The sequence below is a fragment of the Muscardinus avellanarius genome (genome assembly GCF_963383645.1).
Source record: "Muscardinus avellanarius genome assembly, chromosome: 3".
Taxonomy (NCBI): domain Eukaryota; kingdom Metazoa; phylum Chordata; class Mammalia; order Rodentia; family Gliridae; genus Muscardinus; species Muscardinus avellanarius.
The window spans coordinates 8,585,998-8,607,495 of record NC_137788.1 but is presented as its reverse complement, the minus strand read 5'-3'; the positions used below and the strand labels follow the sequence as shown (position 1 = coordinate 8,607,495).

General features: G+C 49.0%; 1 protein-coding gene across 1 annotated transcript in view; it reads left to right on the top strand.

Annotated features, from left to right (window-relative positions):
• Positions 1-21,498, top strand: part of MTOR (mechanistic target of rapamycin kinase) — a gene marked incomplete at both ends in the record, with an annotated part of 135,011 nt that extends 113,513 nt beyond the window's left edge. Inside the window, 14 exons of the mRNA XM_080691283.1 lie at positions 72-206; positions 415-589; positions 3,249-3,384; positions 3,949-4,096; positions 6,103-6,225; positions 9,340-9,422; positions 12,902-12,974; positions 13,377-13,451; positions 13,763-13,898; positions 16,015-16,080; positions 17,134-17,214; positions 17,687-17,767; positions 19,824-19,929; positions 21,483-21,498. Coding sequence (XP_080547409.1) covers positions 72-206; positions 415-589; positions 3,249-3,384; positions 3,949-4,096; positions 6,103-6,225; positions 9,340-9,422; positions 12,902-12,974; positions 13,377-13,451; positions 13,763-13,898; positions 16,015-16,080; positions 17,134-17,214; positions 17,687-17,767; positions 19,824-19,929; positions 21,483-21,498 — 1,434 coding nt within the window. The remainder of the gene's footprint in view (positions 1-71; positions 207-414; positions 590-3,248; positions 3,385-3,948; positions 4,097-6,102; positions 6,226-9,339; positions 9,423-12,901; positions 12,975-13,376; positions 13,452-13,762; positions 13,899-16,014; positions 16,081-17,133; positions 17,215-17,686; positions 17,768-19,823; positions 19,930-21,482) is intronic.

The window sequence follows — 21,498 nt, the reverse complement described above, 5'->3', positions numbered from 1 at the left end:
CTGGTCAGGGATTCAGCCCTTCTTTGGTGGCCACGTTGACAGTTTGACGTTTTGCCTGCCTTCTCTTTCAGGCATATGGTCGAGACTTAATGGAGGCCCAGGAGTGGTGCCGGAAGTACATGAAGTCGGGGAATGTCAAGGACCTCACCCAAGCCTGGGACCTCTACTATCATGTGTTCAGGCGGATCTCAAAGCAGCTGCCCCAGGTAGGCCCTTCGTCTGCCTGCAGGACAGCACGATCCTTCCCGTTTACTGCCTGAGACTTCCAGACACTCGCTGTGAGCATCCGGTTTCCGCCTACCTGCAGACTTTGGGGCAAGCAGTTGCTTTATGGCAATCCATGGAAAAGTACTTAAATTCCGTGTAAATTCCCCCCTGGAGGCAGAAGCTAAATCCTTTGGTAATTATTCACAGCTCACATCCTTAGAACTGCAGTATGTTTCCCCCAAACTCCTGATGTGCCGCGACCTGGAATTGGCTGTGCCGGGAACATACGACCCCAACCAGCCCATCATCCGCATCCAGTCCATCGCCCCGTCTTTGCAAGTCATCACGTCCAAGCAGAGGCCCCGGAAGTTGACCCTCATGGGTAAGGACCACTGTGCACCCCTGCCGCCCTGGCCAAGTCCCCCTCCCCTCTTCTGGAATCCCTGCCTGCCACTCTATTGGGACAGGAATGGAGAATGGATCTCCCCTGTCTGACCTCTCTGGACTCTAGTTTCCTCAGAGTTGTGTTGTCAAAGGGAAACTAGTGACCAGGCGTGTGGAAAACCGTGGTGGTCAGGGAGCCAAGGAGGCGAACTCAGAGGCACCTGGTACAGATGTGGAAGGCAGCAAGCTACTCCAGAGACAGAGCTGAGCCCTGAATATTCCTGCTTACCATTGTCATCTTCCCCTGTGGGAAGTGTCTGCGTAAAATGAGCAGACTGAACTAGAAAGGGATGCTCACAGAGAGGGTGATGAAGCCGACAGCCTCTGGCGTTTCCCTGGGGGAGAGCGTGACTACCTGTGATGCTGAGGGAGCCCGAGCGCCTGGGGCACCTTGAGTCTCTTCTCCTTGACAGAGCTCACTTGTCAAGTGCAGTGATTGTTCGCCGATGCCCGCTTGTCCTGGTGCACTGGCGATGGTCTCTCCATGGGCAGCCAGGGTCTCAGAGTGCATAATTAGTTTCGTAAGTTGGGCATGGTGCAGTACTTGGGAGGCTGAGACAGGAGGATCTCAGGTTCAAGGACAGACTGAGTAAGCAGTGGTACTCAGAAACCTAGCGACACCCTGTTTCCAAGTTTAAGAAAAAGAGACAGCTGGGGATGTAGCTCAAGAGGTAGACTGCTCTTGGGCTCAAACCCTAGAACCAAAAAAAAGTTTCAACCAGGGATGGTGGCACACACTTGTCATCCCAGTACTTGGGAGGCTGAGATAAGAAGATCATAGGTTCGTAGCCAGCCTCAGCTACATAGTGAGCCCCTCTACAACTTACTGAGACCCTGTTTCAAAATAAAGAATAAAAAAAAAAGGGGGGGCCGCGGTGTTGCTCAGAAGTAGAATGCCCTTGGTTTTAATCCCCGGTACCATAAAAAAAAAAAAAAAAGTTTCATGAAGGAATTGCTTCCAGGGTACTGGTGAGAAAGTTCAGAGAAGCAACAGGGAAGGCAGGTGTGGTGGTGCACACCTATGATACCAGGATTTGGGAGGCTGAGACAGGAGGATCACAGGTGAAGGCCAGCCTCAGAAATATAGCAGAACTTAGTAACCTAGCAAGACCCTGTTGTTATTATTTTTCTTTTTTGGCAGTACTGCAAATTAAACCCAGGGTGCATTCTACTTCTGAGCTATACCTCCAGCCCAATTTTTTTATACTTTATTTGGAAACAGGGGCTCACTAAGCTGCTGAGGCTGGCTTTGAACCTGTGATCCTCCTGTCTCAACCTCCCAAGTATTGAGATTACAAGCCCGGCTTCAAGATCCTATTTCAAAACAAAAAATAAGCCAGGTGTGAAGGTACACACCTGTAATCCCAGTACTTGGGAGGCTAAGACAGGAGGATCACAGGTTTGAGGTAGCCTTAGCAGCTTAGTGAGGCTCTTATCAACCTAGCAAGACCCTGTTCCAAAATAAAAATAAAATAAGCCGGGCGTGGTGGCATATGCTTGTAATCCCCGCACTTGGGAGGCGGAGACAGGAGGATCATGCTGGTTCGGAGCCAGCCTCGCTGGCTTAAGAGACCCTGTTTCCAAATAAAAAAAAAAATAAAAAATAGGTCTGGGAGTGTAGCCCCAAGGTAGAAGGGCTTCCAGGAACCCCAGTACCACCAAAAAACCAACCAAACAAAAAATAAATAAATAAATAAAATAAAATAAAATTGGAGCCAGGCGTGGTGGAACACACTTGTAATTTCAGCATTCAGGAGGCTGAGACAGGATTGTGGTTCGCAGCCAGCCTCACCTACTTAGTGAGGGTCTTTGCAACTCAATGAGACCCTGTTTCAAAATAAAGAATAAAAAATAGGTCTGGAGGTGTTGCTCAGAGGTAGACTGCCCCTGTGTTCCATCTCTAGTCCCACAAAAATAAAATAAAATTAGGCTGGGGGTGTAGCTCGGAGGTAGAATGCCCCTGGATTCTATCCCCAATAGCACAAAAATAAAACGGCTACGGGTGCAGCTCAGAGGTAGACTGCTGCTGAGTTCAGTCCCCGCGTGTGTACACATATGTACATGCGTACATATGAGAGAACTGACAGGGAGTGCCCAGAAATGAGCAGCAGTGAGACGCTGTTTCTGCTCCTGCTCCTCACCCCCGGACCTGAAAGGGCAAGGAGCCTGGCAAGGGCTGGCACCTGGAAGAGAGGCCGTCTAATAGAAGCCATAGTCCAGGTAGGAGGATGTGGCTTCTAAACTGCAGCCAAGGGCAGATCCTCTAACCCGTTCCTGTCCCGTCGTCCTCCCAGGGCCTCGGCCACACCCAACCGGCGCAGGTGGTGAGGCTTCCCAGGACGGGTGGGTGGGGAAGGGGGACTTTCAGGATCTCTGTGCATCATCAGTCATGCCCAGTCCGCAAAATGAGTATTTTAGCTTCCACAGCTTTGGTCGCTGAGGGAGCATCAGAGGCAGAGTTACTCTCTTTCTCAGTTCTAGGGAATGTGTCCTTTTCCGTTTGTAGGAAAAGTGTGGTTAGGCGCGGTGTCCAGTCCGTGGGACCTTTGCATGCCTAGCCAAAGGCCGGGCGCACTAAGCTTCCGCTGTCCTTGCAGGCAGCAACGGGCACGAGTTCGTCTTCCTCCTCAAAGGCCACGAGGACCTGCGGCAGGACGAGCGGGTGATGCAGCTCTTCGGCCTGGTGAACACCCTGCTGGCCAATGACCCGACGTCTCTCCGCAAAAACCTCAGGTATGAGCGTGCAGGGAAGAGGCAGTGCGCTGGGACGGCGCCCTTCCCTCCAGCTGTCCTGGTCACCACACGCTCCACAAGTCAGCAGCTAAGTGCTGCACCTAGCGGAGCGCCGCCACGAGCCCTGGTGCCCACACACAAAGACGGGGCTTGAGGATGGCCCGTGGGACCTGCCTCTCACCGCCTGCAGCGCCTCCAGGCCGGAGCCACCGCTGAGCCTGGAGATGTCACCCTTGTGGGGTGAACGCCGCCAAAGCCTTCCTGTCCTTAGCAGCGCTGCCCTGCTTCCTCCCGAGACTGTGGACATTATGCCGACAGTCGTTTTAGAGTCGGAAACGGGCAGTCATGCTTGTGCAAAGCTGAGAGGTGGAGAGGCAGGAAGGGAAGACCACTGTGGCCCCCACGCCTCGGGCGTCATCCCGTGGTGCCCCCATTCCTCACAAATGGCCCCTGCCGTGCACTCACAAAAGCCAGTTCGGGGGTCGTCAGAGACGCTCTGCGCGGCTGGAGCTGACCGTCATTCTCTCTTTCCTTCACAAAATGCCCTGCTTGCGTGGGCGCCAGCATCCAGAGGTACGCCGTCATCCCTCTATCGACCAACTCGGGGCTCATCGGCTGGGTGCCCTACTGCGACACGCTGCACGCTCTCATCCGGGACTACCGGGAGAAGAAGAAGATCCTTCTCAACATCGAGCATCGCATCATGCTGCGGGTGCGTGCCCAGCCTCCAGCCCCAGCGCTGTCTGGCTGGGAGGCAGAAGGCGCACGTCCGGGACGGCGCGGGGCTGCTCTGCCAGTTCTGTGTGTGTCTGTCACCAGTTAATCTACTCCAGGGAATTCAGTATTCAAAAGCTGAATGAAGAGAATCCTAAAGCAGATAACTTTCTCTGTGAAACTGAAAGGGTCTGGGGACGTAGCTCAGTGGTAGAGTACTTGCCTAGCATTCAGTTCCCATGCTGTAAAACATAAAATTGTGTACAATTTCAACACAGCCAGAGAGGCCTGACTAGCCCAACTTGAGGTTCATTAAAAAAGAAAAAGAAGCTGGGCATGGTGGCGCACGCTTATAATCCCCGCACATGGGAGGCTGAGACAGGAGGATCGCACAGATTCAAAGTCAGCCTCAGCTACTTAGGGAGGCTCTCAGCAACCTAGTGAGACCCTGTCTCCAAATAAAATATTAAATAGGTCTGGGAGTATAGCCTGGAGGTAGAAAAGCCCCTGGGCTCCACCCCCAGTACCACAAAAAAAAAAAAAGAAAAGAAAAAGAAAAGCCAAAAGTGGTGGCACACATTTGTAATCCCGGTACTTGGAAGGCTGAGACAGGAGGGGATTGCAGGATCGCGGCCAGCCTCAGCTACTTAGTGAGGACCTCCACAACTCAGTGAGACCCTGTTTCAAAATTAAGCAGAAAGCAGGGCTGAGGGAGGGACTTGGAGTTAAAATGTCTCCGGGTTCCATCCCCCATAGCGCAATAAAAAGAAAAAAGAAAGCCAGGCATGTGGGCACATGCCATAATCCCAGTACTTGAGAGGCTGAGACAGGGAGGATCACAGGTTTGACATCAGCCTCAGCAATTTAGCAAGGCCCTCAACAATTTAGTGAGACCTTGTTTCAAAATAAAAAATAAGCCAGGCGTGGTGGCGCACTCTTGTAATCCCAGTACTTGGGAGGCAGAGACAGGCAGATTGCAGGTTCGCAACCAGCCTCAGCTACGTAGTGAGGCCCTTTGCAACTCTGTGAGACCTTGTTTCAAAATAAAGAAAAAAAATAGGCCTGGGGGTATAGCTTGGAGGTAAAATGCCCCTGGGTTCCATCCCCAGTACCAAAAAAATAAATAAATAAAATAAAAAATAAGGTTAGGGGTGTAACGTGGAAGTAGAATGCCCCTGAGTTCCATCCCCAGTACTACAAAAATAAAATAAAATAGGGCTGGTGGTGTAGCTCTGGACAAAACACCTCTGGGTATAATCCCAAGTACTACCCAAAAAAAAAGAAAGAAAAAAACCAAAGGATCCTAAAGCCCAAAAATTGCCAGACGTGGTGGCGTACACTTGTAATCCCAGCATTCAGGAGGCTGAGACTAGAAGATCACGGTTCGCAGACAGCTTCAGCTACTTAGTGAGGCCCTCTGCAAATCAGTGAGACCCGGTTTCAAAATAAAGAATAAAAAAAACAGGGCAGGAGGTGTTGCTCAGAGGTCAAATGCCCCTAGGTTCCATCTCCAGACCCACACACACACACACACACACACACAAAAAAAAAAAAAAATAGGGCAGGGCGTGTAGCTCGGAGGTCAAATGCCCCTGGGTTCCATCCCCAGACCCGCAAAAAATAAAGCCCAGAAATTAAGTTTTTATCATCCTAAAGGGGCTGAACAGATAAGTATCAGGCAACATCTATTTACCTAATGTATACAAAGCACTGGAAAAATTATGGCTAGTAAGAAGTAAGAATTGTTTCATATCCACACCTTGAGCCTCCAGTACTCTACTCCACACCAGCGGGCTGGCACTGAGGCGAGGCTTGTGTTGAGGGAGCCCCTGTGGCATCAGGTCAGCGCACCACTCCGCCTTCCGTGTGCAGTCCTTATTCCCCCTGCACTTGCCTGAGCGGCGAGATCTGAAGGCAGCCGTGTCAGCCCCCAGCCTGTTTCCCCAGGGCAGACTGAGGCTGCTGTGTGGGGCAGCACTTACTGAATGGTGTGTCTTGATGCAGATGGCTCCAGACTACGACCACTTGACTCTGATGCAGAAGGTGGAGGTGTTCGAGCACGCTGTCAACAATACAGCCGGAGACGACCTGGCCAAGCTGCTGTGGCTGAAGAGCCCCAGCTCAGAGGTAGGGCCGCTTGGAGTCTGGGTCTCCACTGCCCGCTGTGTGCTCACTCTTGACAGATGGGTGACTGCTCTTGCTTGTGCTTAGCGGTGGGTTACGTACTGTCTTTTACACGAAAATTCAACGTGTGAGCCGTGCGACTTAACAGGTTTAGATTGAGTCATTTTTGTTTTGTGTGTGTGGCACTAGGGATCGAACCCAGGGGCACTCAGCCTTCGAGCTACACCCCAGCCCAATTTTATTTTTATTTAGAAATAAGGACTCACAGCCGGGCGTGGTGGCGCACACTTGTAATCCCCGCGCTTGGGAGGCGCTGTGATCCTCCTGTCTCAGCCTCCCAAGTACTAGGATTACAGGTGTGCACCATCACACCTAACTAGACTGAGTAGTTTGATATTTTCTTCCGTAATAATATAATGGTTATTTTCTTGAGTAGTCTTTTTCATGTATGTTGTAAATTTCTTATGTATTTAGTTTTTTGGTTTTTGTGGTACTGGAGAGTGAACCAAGGGGCATTTTACCTTCAAGCTACCCCCCTGGCCCTAATTTTTTTATTCTTTATTTTGAAACAGGGTCTAACTAAATTTTGGAGGGCCTCACTAAATTACTCAGGTTGGCCACGAACTTGCAATTCTCCTGTCTCAGCTTCCCAAGCACTGGGATTTAACATGCAAGTGTGCGCCGTCACGCCTAGCTGTTTATTTGTTTTTATAATTTTGTTAATGTTCTGGGGTTTGGAGTTCTGTCTTTTGTTTTTGTGGTACTGAGATGAAACAGAAGCATTCTGTCTTAGCATTACATTCCCAGCTTGATTTTACTTCTTATTTGGAAACAAGGTCTGACAGGTCTAGGTTGATGAGAATCTCACTACTTGCTGAGGCTGTACTCAAACCCGCGATCTTCCTGTCTCAACTTCCCAAGTGCTGGGATAACAGGCATGCACTACCACACCTGGCTCCGAAATTTTGTTTTTGATATGTAGAAACTTTTAAGTTAGAAGATATCAGGCTTTAGCGGAGCATGGTGGCACATACTTACATAATCTCAGTACATTTATAATCCCACTTATATAATCCCCTGGGAGGCTGAGACAAGATGATCGCAGGTTCACAGCCAGCCTCAGCAACTTAGTGAGGCTCTCAGCAACCTAGTAAGACCCCATTTCAAAATAAAAATTAAAATAGGGCTGGAGTGTAGGTCTGAGGTAGATAGAATACCTCTGGTCTCATTCCCCAGTGTCCCCCTCAAAAAAAAAAAAAAGTAACATTTCAGACTTTAAGGTTTTGTTTTGTTTTGTTGTGGTGCTGAGGATGGAACCCAGGGGCTTTCTACCTCCGGAGTACACTCCCAGACATATATATATATATAGTGTGTGTGTGTGTGTGTGTGTGTGTGTATGTGTGTGTGTGTGTGTGTGTGTGTGTGTGTGTGTGTGTGTGTGTGGTATTGGGGTTCCTGGAAGCCCTTCTACCTCTGGGCTACACTCCCAGACACCTATTTTTTATATTTTTATTTGGAAATAGGTTAAGCCAGCAAGGCTGGCTTTGAACCTGCGCAATCCTCCTGTCTCTGCCTCCCAAGCGTGGGGATTACAAGTGTGCCCACCACACCCGGCCCTATTTTATATTTTATTTGGAAACAGGGTCTCACTAAGTTGCTGAGAGCCTCACTAAGTAGCTGAGGCTGGCTTTGAACCTGTACAATCTTCCTGTCTCAGCCTCCCAAGTGTTGGGATTATAAGCATTTGCCATCACGCCTGGCTAGACTTTGAGTTTTTAAGTTTCTACCTTTGGTTTTATATTTAGAAAGGCCCTCTCTACCTCAAGATTTTTACCTGTATTTTCTTTCCTTTTTTTTTTTTTTGTGTGTGTGTGTGTGTCTGTGTGTTACTAGGGATTATACCCAGAGGCATTCTACTTCAAGTTATACTCCTAGCCCAATTTTCTTTTTTTGTTTTCTTTTTTCAGTACTGGGGATGGAATTAAGGGGCATTTTACCTCCATGGTATATCCCCCTGCCCTATTTTTTAGTCTTTATTTTTTTGAAACAAGCTCTGAGTTGCGAAAGGCATAAGTAGCTGAGGCTATCCTCAAACCGCCATCCTCCTGTCTCTGCCTCCTGAATGGTGGAATTACAATGTGCACCACCACGCCCAGCTTCCGATTTTATTTATTTGGAAATAGTCTTGCTAGATGGCTGGTTTCAGACCTGCGATCTGCCTGTCCCAGTCTCAAGTACTAGGATCACAGGTGTTTGCTACCATGTCTAGCTTTTACCTGTATTTCTTATACATGTATTATAAGACTTTTTATATATAACTCCTAACCCCATTTGGAACTTATTTTAAAACGAAGGTATAACTTACATTTTTAAAGATGATTGGCCACCACCACACTCCTTACCAAATAACCCACCTTTCCCACTGTGTGAAAGATTCTCGGATGCCTGTGGGCTTATCTCCAGGGTTCCTGCTCTTTCCTGCTCTCTCTGCTTACTTCTCCCCAAATGTCCTGTCTTTAATACAAGTCTCTGCACCTTGGCTATTTCATATGCTTTGTCTTCCAGATAAAATTTAATACCATTTTGTCAAGATCCATAAAGAGCACCGGTGAATTTTTATTAGAATTATAGTAGATGACTTGGGAGAGGCTCTTACATCTTTACAGTCTTAAGTGGATATTTTTATTTGCTCAAGTTATAGGATTTTTAGAAAGTTTATTCATCTTAGCCAAACACTTTTTTTTTCAGTACTAGGGATGGAACCCAGGGGTATTCTACCTCCCAGCTATACCCCAGCCCTATTTTTTATTCGATATTTTGAAACAAGGTCTTATTAAGTTGCAGAAGGCCTCACTAAGTAGCTGAGGCTGGCCGAGAACTTGGGATTCTCCTGTCTCAGCCTCCCAAGTACTGGGATTATAAGAGTGCGCCACCACCCCCGGCTTAGCCAAACACCTTTCTAATGAAGCCTATTCTAAGGCATAGTTTATTGTTATCATTGTGACTGGGATCTGTATTCCATTCTACATTTTCACGGGTCAGTGATGGACTTAAGAACACAACCCATCGGGGCGTGATTATGTTGGAACTGGGCTGACGTGTGTTCCTGTTCGGCAGGTGTGGTTTGACCGAAGAACCAACTACACGCGCTCGCTAGCCGTCATGTCCATGGTCGGGTACATTCTGGGCCTGGGAGACAGGTGAGTGGATTCCTTTGTTTCCTTCAGTCTTTTTTCCCCATTGTACTTTTGTGATGGCTTCATTTTGTTTTCCTGTCTTTCTTTCTTCCCCTCTCTTTCTCCCACCCACTACTAGGGATTGAACCCAAGGCCTTGCCCCTGCGAGGGAAACGCTCTGTTAGTGAGCTCCAGCCCCAATCCATTTGGTGTTTTTTGAGACAGGGCTTCACTAAGTAGCCAGGCTGCCCTACATTTGCCACCCTCATCTCAGCCTCCTGAGTACTTGGAATGACACGTATGGCACGATACCTGGCTGCTTAAGGGTTTTGTTGTTTTTTTTAATGATACTGGGGAGGGAAGCCAGGAGCATTCTATTCTACCTCTGAGCTACACCGTAGCATTTTTTGTTTGTTAGTTTGTTGTGGTACTGGGGATGGAACCCAGGGGCATTCTATACCCCCAGCCCTTATTTTCTTCTTTATTTTATTTATTTATTTATTTATTTATTTATTTATATTTTTTTGGTGGTGGTACTGGGGGTGGAACCCAGAAGCTTTCTACCTCCGGGCTATACTCCCAGACCTTTTTTATATTTTATTTGGAAACAGGGTCTCACTAAGTTGCCGAGAGCCTCACTAAGTAGCTGAGGCTGGCTTCGAACCCGTGCGATCCTCCTGTCTCAGCCTCCCAAGCGCGGGGATGACAAGCGTGCGCCACCACGCCCGGCTTTTTCTTCTTTATTTTGAAACAGAATTTTACTAGTTGTGGAGAGACTCACTAAGTAGCTGAGGCTGGCCACAAACCTGTGATCCTCTTCCTGTCTCAACCTTCAAAGTACTGGGATCACAAGCATTCATCCCCACACCTGGCTACACTATCCCTTTTTATTTTTTTTCTATTTATTTATTTATGTTTTTTATTTTTGCGGGTTTGGGGATGGAACCCAGGGGCATTTGACCTCCGAGCTACAGCCCCTGCCCTATTTTTTATTCTTTATTTTGAAACCGGGTCTCACTGAGTTGCAGAGGCCTCACTAAGTAGCTGAGGCTGTCCGCCCTTTTTAAATTTTATTTTGAAACTTGGCAACTTAGTGAGACTAGCCACAACCTGTGCTCCTCCTGTCTTAGCCTCCCAAGTGCTGGGATTACAAGGGTGCACCACCGTGCCCGGCTACATTATCCCTTCTACAGGGATCAACCTCAGTCTTAGCCTATCTATGCCAGCACAGTAGAACATCAAACTAGAGAAGCAGGATCATAACTGTGTGCACTGCTTTCTCTATAGATTGGTTCAGTGCACTAAAAACCCTATTAAATCAAATTGATTTTATTAATTTGATAAACTTTTTTTTTAGTGGTACTAGAGATTGAACCCAGAACACTTTATTTTTTAGTTACAACACAGACCTATTTTACTTTATTTTTATTTATTTTGTGTGTATATGTGGCACTGGGGGTGGAACCCAGGGGCTTTTCTACCTCCGGGCTATACTCCCAGAACTATTTTATAATTTGTTTGAAAACAGGGCCTCACTAAGTTGCTGAGAGCCTCACTGAGTAACTGAGGCTGGCTTTGAACCTGTGCGATCCTCCAGTCTCAGCCTCCCAAGTGCTGGGATTAAAAGCATGTGCCACCATCCCTGGCCTTATTTTTATAAAAAATAAGTTTTATTTTAACAGGGTCTTGCTAAATTGTGTGGCTGGTCTTGAATTTACAGTTCTCCTGTCTCAGCTTCCCAAGTACTGGGATTACAGGTGTGAGCCACCAAGCCCAGCTGACTTGATAAACATTTACTAAGCACAGTGAGGCTAAGATAAATAATTATGTTTTGTAATTGAAACCAACCCAAATAGATCTTTATCTCTTTCTTGGGGTGGGAGATAGCTGGGGATTAAACCCAAGTTCATTCTTCCAGGCTACACCCCTTTCCCTTTTTTATTATTATATTTTTATTTAGAAAAAGGATCTCAATCAGGCATGGTGACACATGCCTGTCATCATAACTTGGGAGGCTCAGATTGGAGAATCACAGGTTTGCAGCCAGCCTCAGCAACTTAGCAAGGGCTGGCAGTGTAGCTCAGAGGTAGCCTGTACCTGAATTCATGTCCCATACCACACCAAAAAAAAAAAAGAAAAAGAAAAAAGAAACAAGGTTCTACTTAGTCGCAAAGGGCCTAAGTTGCTAAGGCTGTTCTCAAAGCTGGAATCTTCCTGTCCTAACTTTCCAAGTACTGGGATTGCAGGGGTACACCACCAAGACTAGCTAATAAATTCTCTTTAAAAAATAATAATAGTAGCCGGGCGTGGTGGCGCACGCTTGTCATCCCCGCGCTTGGGAGGCGGAGACAGGAGGATGGCGCAGGTTCGAAGCCAGCCACGCGCGCTGGCTTAGGAGACCCTGTTTCCAAAATGAAAATGTAAAAATAGGTCTGGGAGTGTAGCCCTGAGGTAGAAGGGCTTCCAGGAACCCCAGTACCACCAAAATAATAATAATAATAATAATAGTAGTAGCCGGGCGTGGTGGTGCACGCTTGTAATCCCTGCGCTTGGGAGGCGGAGACAGGAGGATCACGCTGGTTCGGAGCCAGCCTTGCTGGCTTAAGAGACCCTGTTTCCACATAAAAAAGGTCGAAAAATAGGTCTGGGAGTATAGCCCGTGGGAGTGTATCCTGGAGGTAGAAGGGCTTCCAGGAACCCCAGTACCACCAAAAAATAAATTAATAATAATAATAATAATAATGATGATGATGATGATGATGATGATGATGATGATGATGATGCCAGGCATGGTGGCACACGCTTGCAATACCCGCACTTGGGAGGCTGAAACAGGAGGATCGCACTGGTTTAAAGCCAGCCTCAGCTACTTAGTGAGGCTATCAGCAACTTAGTGAGACCCTGTTTCCAAATAAAATATAAAATAGGTCTGGGAATATAGCCCGGAGGTAGAAAGCCTCTGGGTTCCACCCCCAGTACCACAAATAATAAAAATAATAATAATAATGATGATGATGATGGTGATGGTGATGGTGATGATAAGAAGAAGGTGGGGATGGTGGCACACACTTGTAATCTCAGTATTCAGGAGGCTGAGACAGGAGGATCGTGGTTCGCAGACAGCCTCAGCTACTGAGTGAGGCCCTTTGCAACTCAGTGAGACCCTGTTTCAAAAGACAGAATAAAAAATAGGGCTGGGGTGTAGCTTGGAGGTCAAATGCCCCTGGGTTCCATCCCCAGAAACCCCGCCTCCCACCCCTCCAAAAAAAGAGCAGGCACTCAGAAACTTTCTGTAAGAGCAGATAATAAATACCTTGGGCTTTGTTGGCCATGTGACCTGTCACAAGTCCTCAAGTCTGCCACTGTAGGACAGAGGCGACTTGAAACAGGGCAGAAACCAGGGAGCGGGGCCTCTCACAATAAAACCGGCCTAATTAACAGGCGGGTCCTTTGACTCAGTGGATCCGCGGTTAACTCCTCCCTCCTCTTCCTCTGTGTCTCAGACACCCATCCAACCTGATGCTGGACCGCCTTAGTGGGAAGATTCTGCACATTGACTTCGGGGACTGCTTCGAGGTGAATACACGGTCTACAATGCTCACCTCCCTCCAGCAGATAGGAAGACTTGGGCCGAGAGACTCCTGCCCTCCCCCTACCTTTCCTGCCACCGTGATGGGAAGTCAGTCTCTGCAACAAATCTGAGCTCACGGCTGGACTCTAGCTCCCCGGGCATGGCCACGCTTCCCAGCCTGAGTGGAGGGACGCGCCCTTCACGCTGGCTGAGGGCAGGAAAGCGCACACTTGTCCCCTCTCTCTCTTTTGCCTATTTTGGGTTTTTCAGTCTCTATCACAGTCCCTCACCGAACTCCAGCCACTTCGCTTTATGCTCTAGTGCGATCAAAAGCTACCTGCCCCCACCTTGTTTTACCTAGAGAAAAGTCTCCTCAGGGATTGGATTTTTCTTTGATTCCCACGTAGGTTGCTATGACCAGAGAGAAATTTCCAGAGAAGATTCCATTTAGACTAACGAGAATGCTGACCAATGCCATGGAGGTGAGAGGCTGCTCTGAGGTGGGCCGGGTGGTCACCGTCGCCGCTGAGGACGGACTTGCCTGTCGGAGCTCACCGTGCCCAAAGGCTCACGCGCCCTCTGTGGCACGGCCCCTCCCTTCCCCCCGTGTCAGGGACGGTCCCTGAGAGTCTTACACACGTCAGACCCGCCTTCGTGTGTACCTCAGTCCTGCCTCCTCCCGAGGCCCCCAGCCTCCGCCCCACAGTGGCCTGGGGGCTGCCCAGGTGGGTGACAGCGCCAGGAGGCCCCGGGGAGCCAGTGCAGTCCTGTGGTGCTTGGCTGTCCTTCTCAGGTCACGGGGCTGGACGGCAACTACAGAATCACCTGCCACACAGTGATGGAGGTCCTCCGCGAGCACAAGGACAGCGTCATGGCGGTGCTGGAAGCCTTCGTCTACGACCCCTTGCTGAATTGGAGGCTGATGGACAGTGAGCGCACACGGTGGCCGGGCCGCGTCCTCCCGAGTCGGGGTGTCTGACCCGTGGCAGTCCCCCTGCCTGTTCCCTGGGCCGGAGCCTGAGGCGGGTCCCCAGCATCTGCTTCCCACGCTCACCACAGCGCGGGGGGCTGGGAGGCCTTCAAGGACGTTTCCAGCTAGAATTATTGACTCGAATGTTAATTATAGTATTTTTCATGATAAACTAAGTACCGTAGTGGGATTTTTTTGGAAGGAGGGGATTTATAGAGAGTAGCAAGCTGGAATTTTTGCAAACCTTTTTCTTTTTTTTCCCAGTACTGGGTATTAAACCCAGGATCGCCGGGTGTGGTGGCGCACGCTTGTAATCCCCGCGCTTGGGAGGCGGAGACAGGAGGATCGCGCTGGTTCGGAGCCAGCCTTGCTGGCTTAAGAGACTCTGTTTCCACATAAAAATGTTAAAAAATAGGTCTGGGAGTGTAGCCCGTGGGAGTGTATACCGGAGGTAGAAGGGCTTCCAGGAACCCCAGTACCACCAAAAAAAGAAAAAAATAAATAAACCCAGGATCATTCTACCTCCGAACTACACTCCCCTATTTTTTATTCTTTATTTTGAAACTGGGTCTCATTGAGTTGCATAGAACTTCCCCAAGTAGCTAAGGCTGGCCACTAACCACTAATTGCAATCCTCCTTACTTAGCCTCCCAAATGCTGGGATTACAAGCATGTGCCACCATGCCTAGCTCCTGTTTTTTATTTTGAAACAGTATCATAGCTGGGGGTGGTGGCACATGCTTGTAATCCCAGTACTTGGGAGGCTGAGACAGGAGGATCATGCAGGTTTAAAGTCAACCTCAGCTACTTAGTGAGGCTCTCAGCAACCTAGTGGGACCCTGTTTCCAAATAAATTATAAAATAGGGGTAGGGGTGTATCCTGGAGGTAGAAAGCCTCTGGGTTCCATTCCCAGTACCATTAAAAAAAGAAAAGAAAAGAAACAGTATCATGCTAAATTGCTGAGAGTCCTGCTATGTTGCTAAGGCTGTCCTTGAACCTGTAACCCTCCTATCTCAGCCTCCCAGGTACTTAGATTACATGCCTGGCCCTATTTCAATTTGAAACAGTGTCTCAGTAAGTTACTGAAAGCCTATAGCTTCAAACCTACAATCCCCCAATCTAAACCTTCCAAATCCTTGAGATTATAGGCAGTGCTGCCACGCCCTGCCAAACAGTTACATCTCATCAGCAATATCTTCTACACTTTGTATTTGCTGCCTTTGCGGATTTATTAACAGGAGGTTTCTAAATCAGGGTTTGACCTTAAATTATCCATATAACATTGTCTAAATCTAAATGTACAGCACAGAGCATCGTCCTGGACTTCACTTCCCATGTTCACAGCCCTCGTTACTCCTCAGTAATATGTCTTTGTCTCTCTTTGGGGTTATGACTTTCAAAAAAATCATTGTTTTGTCATTGTAAGAAAATATATCAACCAGGCTTTTTGTTTTGTTTTTGGTGGTACTGGGTTTCCTGGAAACCCTTCTACCTCTGGGCTACACTCCCAGACCTGTTTTATATATTCTTTAAATTTGGAAACAGGGTCTCCTAAGCCAGTGCGTGCGCAGCTGGCTTCGAACCTGCGCAATCCTCCTGCCTCTGCCTCCCAAGCGCGGGGATGACAAGCGTGCGCCACCACGCCCGGCTTCTGGACTTATTTTATGTTTTATTTGAGAACAGGGTCTCACTGAGTTGCTGAGAACCTCACCAAGCAGCTGAGGCTGGCTTCGAACCCGTGCGATCCTCCCGTCTCCGCCTCCCAAGCGCGGGGATGACAAGCGTGCGCCACCACGCCCGGCTCAACCAGGTTTCTGTGTGTGTGTTGTGTTGAAATGGGAATTGAACACGCGGGCATTCTACCCCCAGGCCCTTTGTATTTTTAATTTTGAAACAGGATCTTGCTAAGTTGCTGAGGGTCTCACTGAATTATTGAGGTCGGCCTCAGAATTGTGATCCTCCTGTCTCAGCTTCCCCAGTGCTGGACTGTAGGCGTGTGCACCATGCCCCACTGACCAGGCTTCTTCCCCAGTGAAAGTTTGGAGCAGTTATAAGACTTTATTTCTTTCCCCAGCAAACACCAAAGGCAACAAGCGGTCCAGAACGAGGACAGATTCCTACTCCGCAGGCCAGTCCGTGGGTAAGCGCAGCCCGGGAGGCCGTGTGCCCTGGGCCCAGGGTGCTTCTTGAAGGGGCGGGTGCCGCCGCACTCGGAAGGGAGACTCAGATAGTGGCAGCAAGATGTAAAGGAAGTCAGCATGACCTCTGGAGTTCTTCACAGGGAGCTGGGCAGACTTGCCACGTCACTGACATCTCTCTCACCCAGCAGGCAGTGACTGAACTTCAAAGATAGGATCTAAAAATATTTACTCAGGCCGGGCATGTAGCGCACACTTATAATCCCAGCATTCGGGAGGCTGAGACAGGAGGATCGGGGTCCGAGGACAACCACAGCTACTCAGTGAGGCCCTCCGCAACTTAGTGAGACCCTGTTTCAAAATAATAAAAATTAGGGCTAAAGGTATAGCTCGGAGGTAGAATGCCCCTGGCTTCAATCCCCAGTACCATAAAAAAAAAAAAAAAAAATTACTCAGCCCCAGGCACCTGTGTTTCTTATTTATTGTTGGCAGGATGGAACAGATACGTCAAGCTCAGAATTTTTTATCATCTGATTTTAATCTATCTATAAAAACAGTTAAAAGTATATCTGAATATCAGCCAGCATTTAGCATGCCCTTCAGGGGTGTCTGGGTTGGGGTAATTAATAACAGTATTACGTTGGTCATCAAGCATTTTTTTTTTTTTTAGCACCAGGGGCATTGTACCTGAGCTACACCCCCAGCCCTATTTTTTATTATTTTTTTGTTTTGTTTTGCTTTGTTTTTGCAGGTCTAGGGATGGAACCCAGAGGCATTTGACCTTTTGAGCTCTGGGTTCCACCCCCAGTACCACCAAAAAAAAAAAAAAAATAGTGCTGAGGGTATAGCTTAGAGGTAGAATGCACTTGGGTTCAGCTCCCAATCCCCAGTACCTCCAAAAAAAAAAAAAAGAAAAGGGCTAATGCCCCTAAGTATAATCCCAGTACCAACACACACACACACACACACACACACACACACACACACACTTTTAAGTTACACTACCAATGCTATCTTGGTATCTACTAAATTTTCTCCTGATTTTTTTCCTCTAGAAATTTTGGACGGTGTGGAACTTGGTGAACCAGCCCATAAGAAAACAGGGACCACAGTGCCAGAATCCATTCATTCTTTCAGTAAGTTAAATCCCAAGGAACTGCACCCATGGCTAGCTCATTAATAAAATAGCCAGAGGAAGCCACAAGCCCGCCTTTGAGAGGAGAGGTTCCAGAAAGTTATTATATTCTGAGGGCCGGGCGTGGTGGCGCACGCTTGTAATCCCCGCGCTTGGGAGGCTGAGACAGGAGGATCGCGCAGGTTCAAAGCCAGCCTCAGCTACTTAGTGAGGCTCTCAGCAACTTAGTGAGACCCTGTTTCCAAATAAAGTATAAAAAAGGTCTGGGAGTATAGCCCGGAGGTAGAAAGCCTCGGGGTTCCACCCCCTGTACCACCAAAAAAAAAAAAACCATCATATTCTGAGGACAAAGGTGGGTACAGAGGAAGGATTGTGCGGCACGCAAAAAGCAGATGTTTAAGAAAATCTGAGGTGCCCTTGAACTTACCTGGTCACTCAGTTCTCACTGTCTTGTCCGCCCTTCTGCATCCCAGTTGGAGATGGCTTGGTGAAACCGGAAGCTCTAAATAAGAAAGCAATCCAGATTATTAACAGGGTTCGAGATAAGCTCACCGGTGAGTGTGCGTTGTGCCTGAGTCCCTGCTCCCTCCCGCGGTGGGTGGGCATCCCCGCCTGGGTGGGCTCAGTGCCTGAGCTTCTACCCACGGACTCCTGTTGTCTCTGGGCCAGCGTGAAGTGCCCTGGCCCTTCTTGCTGAGGACTGACAGCAGCGTTACTTAACCCCATTTAGCTCAGGAGGTGAGTAAGGTTCTCTTGAGTCCAGCAGCCACACCCATAATCCTAGTGCCTGGGAGGCTGGGACAGGAAGATCTTGGGTTTGTAGCCAACCTCAGCAATTTAGCAAGACCCTGTTTCAAAAACAGTACATGGGGCCGGGCATGGTAGGTAGCACACACTTGTAATCCCAGCATTCGGGAGGTGGAGACCAGAAGATCGCAGATCGTGGACAGCCTCAGCTACTTAGCGAGACCCTGTTTCAAAACAAAAAAAAAGGGCTGGGGGTGTATCTCAGAGGTAGAATGCTCCTGGGTTCAATCCCCAGTACTGCAAAAAACAAGCAAAAAAAAAAAAATGTACATGATGGCACATTCTTGTAATCCCAGTACTTGAGAGGACAAGACAGGAGAGTCACTGCCTCAACTACTTAATGAGACTCAGCAACTTAGTGAGACACTGTTTCCAAGTAAAATATAAAATAGGTCTGAGAGTGTAGCCCAGAGATAGAAAAGCCTCTGGGTTCCATCCCCAGTACCACAAAATACAAAGAGCCAGGCATGTGCACACTTGTAATCCTAGTACTTGAGAGGGTGAAACAAGAGGGTTACAGGTTCAAGAACAGATTCAGGAAACAGTGGGATTCTCATCAATCTACTGAGACTAAAATAGGGCCGAGGTATAGTACGTAGATAGAATGCCTCTGGTTTCAACCCGTTACCACCAAAAAAAAAAAAAAAAAATCAAAAACAGGGCGGGGCATAGTTTGAAGTTATAGAATGCCCCTGCATTCAACCCCCGGTACCACACACACAAGTAAAGAGTGAGTGAAAGGAGACTGAGAAGGGCGACATGGCTACTGCTCTGGGGCCGCTTATGCAGGGAGGGAGCGGGTTAGGAAGGGTTCACTTAGAGCAGCCGTGGTGCGGGGTCACCCCGGGCTTCACACGTGCTCAGCAACGCACTCCACCGCTGACCTGCACCGCCAGCCTGGTTTTTGTCCATTTGCTTTGTTTTCTTTTATGAGAGGGAGAAGTGCATGTTTACAAAACAGCAAAATGGATGCCATTAAAGAGAGTTTGAGATATAAGTAAGAGCCAGGTGTGGAATGGCGCAATCCCAGCTCCGCTTAGGCTGAGGAAGAGGATCGCAAGTTTGAGGCCAGCCTGGGCACGGTGGCACATGCCTGTAAACCCAGTACTTGGGAGTCTGAGACTGGAGGATCACAGGTCTGAGGCCAGCGTTGGCAACGTACCAAGAGTCTCAGAAACCTAGCAAGAAACGAAAAATCAAAAGGGCTGAGGGTTTAGCTTGGAGGTAGAATGTCTCTGGGTTCCATCCCCAGCACCACAGAATAAAAACCCAACAAGCAGCGCAGGTGAAAGTTGAAGGAAGCCGCAGACTTGCCTCACGTGGTGGGTTAGGTGTTGTGGGAAGGAGGAGGGGAGGGTACTGCTGCTGGAGAGAAGCAGGGCAGAGGCTGGGATATGCGGGGCAGTGGGAGGGTTGGAACTGAACCTCAAGGTGGAAGGCAGGTTGCAGAGGGCATCTCACAGCTGAGATCTTGAGGAAAGGGTCATCAATGGCTAGTGGATTCCAACGAGGCTTTCTCAGCTGCTGGCCCACTCGAGGTTTTGAATAGACCCATGGCTAGGTCCTGGCCTCACCTGAACTCCGCCAACTGCAAGACTTGGCCTTCTTGAATGAGTCCATGAAGAGGAGGAGACTGGTACTCACTCAGACCACGTAGAGGTGGGGTTTAAAGCCAGCTGTAGGTGCTGCCCGCTCACAACATGCGGAGCAGCCATGGGGCTGCCTAGGCAGGGGAGTCAGGCAGGGGCCGAGCAGTGTGCTGAGCGCAGTCGTAGGCCACAGTGTCTGTTTCTCCGGTGCTAGGTCGAGACTTCTCTCACGATGATACGTTGGATGTCCCAACGCAAGTGGAGCTTCTCATCAAACAGGCCACGTCCCATGAAAACCTCTGCCAGTGCTACATTGGCTGGTGAGTGGGCATGTCAGAGGGAGCCGGGCGTGCCGGCACATGCTCGTAGTCCCAGCATTCGGGAGGCTGAGACAGGAGGATTGCGGGTTTTGGACAGCCTCAGATACTTAGCAAGGCCCTTTACAACTCAGTGAGACCCTGTTTCAAAAATCAAAAGACTAAAAAATAGGGCTGAGGGTGTACCTTGGAGGTAGAATGCCCCTGAGTTCCATCTCCAGTACCATTAAAAAAAAAGAAAGAAAGAAAGAATAGCCTTGGCAGGGAAGGCCCTGCCTGAGGCTCCAAACCCAGGGAGCAGAAGATTCAGTGGGGTAATCAAAGAGGGCAGCTACGGCTCCGCTCCTCTCAGGCTGTGCTCAATGTGTGCTCCTGGTTCCACTGAGGAGGAAACCCAGAAACATGGATGCAATTTGGAAGAGAGATAACAAAATAGGTTTTACAGTTGCATACCAAGCCAGGCATGACGGTGCACGCTTGTAATCCCAATACTTGGGAGGCTGAGACAGGAGGATAACAGGCCAACTTCGGCAATGCAGTGAGGTCCGCTACAACTTAGAGAGGCCCTGTTTCAAAATTAAAAATTAAAAATAGGGCTGGAGGTGTAGCTCAGAGGTTGAATGCCCCTGGGTCCAGGCCCCAGTATGGCAAAAAAAAAAAAAAAAAAGTTTTAAAAAGGGCTGAGCCAGGTGTGTTAGTGCACACTTATAATCCCAGCTTTTGAAGGCTGAGACAGGAGGATCTGCGGCCAGCCTCAGCTACTTAGGAAGGCCCTTGGCAAATCATTGAGACCCTGTTTCAAAATACAGAATAAAAAGCCGGGCGTGGTGGCGCATGCTTGTAATCCCCGCGCTTGGGAGGCAGAGACAGGAGGATCACACAGGTTCAAAGCCAGCAGCGCTAGCTTAAGAGACCCTGTTTCCAAATAAAAAAGTGTAAAAAAAAAAATAGGTCTGGGAGTGTAGCCCTGAGGTAGAAGGACTTCCAGGAACCCTAGTACCACCAAAAAAAAAAAAAAAAAAAAAAGCAGAAGAAAAAAATAGGGCTGGGGTATACTTGGAGGTAGAAAGCACCTGGGCTCCATTCCACAGTACCGGGGGGTGGGGGAGAGGGGGGCCAGTACCACAAAATAATAATTAAAAAAATAGCGCTGGGGTGTCACTGAGAGGTGGAATGCTCCTGGGTTCAGTCCCCCATAGCACAGCAGTACACCGACAGCTCCAGAAGTGGCCCACCCCGGAGGCCAGATGGCTGCTCGCCCGCTCCTGGTAGTGAGGGTCCTTCTGCAGTTTGGCCATCACCTAGAGGCGCAGGAAGGGCACAGGAAGGGAGGCAGGGCTATGGCAGGGGAGGGCGAGATGGAGGAGGCCTGTGCTGGGGTCTGGCCTCCAGGAGCGCTCGCGTGCACGTGGTCACGCACAGGGCACTGGGAGGGCAGCGGCAGGAGAGTCCTGTGGCACTTGACTGGCGATGAGCGGGAGTCAGGGAGGCCTGGGCTCAGCCTCCGCTGAGGCTCTGCGGAGGCTCCCGGCTAAGCTCCTTTGCTCCCATCGCAGGTGCCCCTTCTGGTAA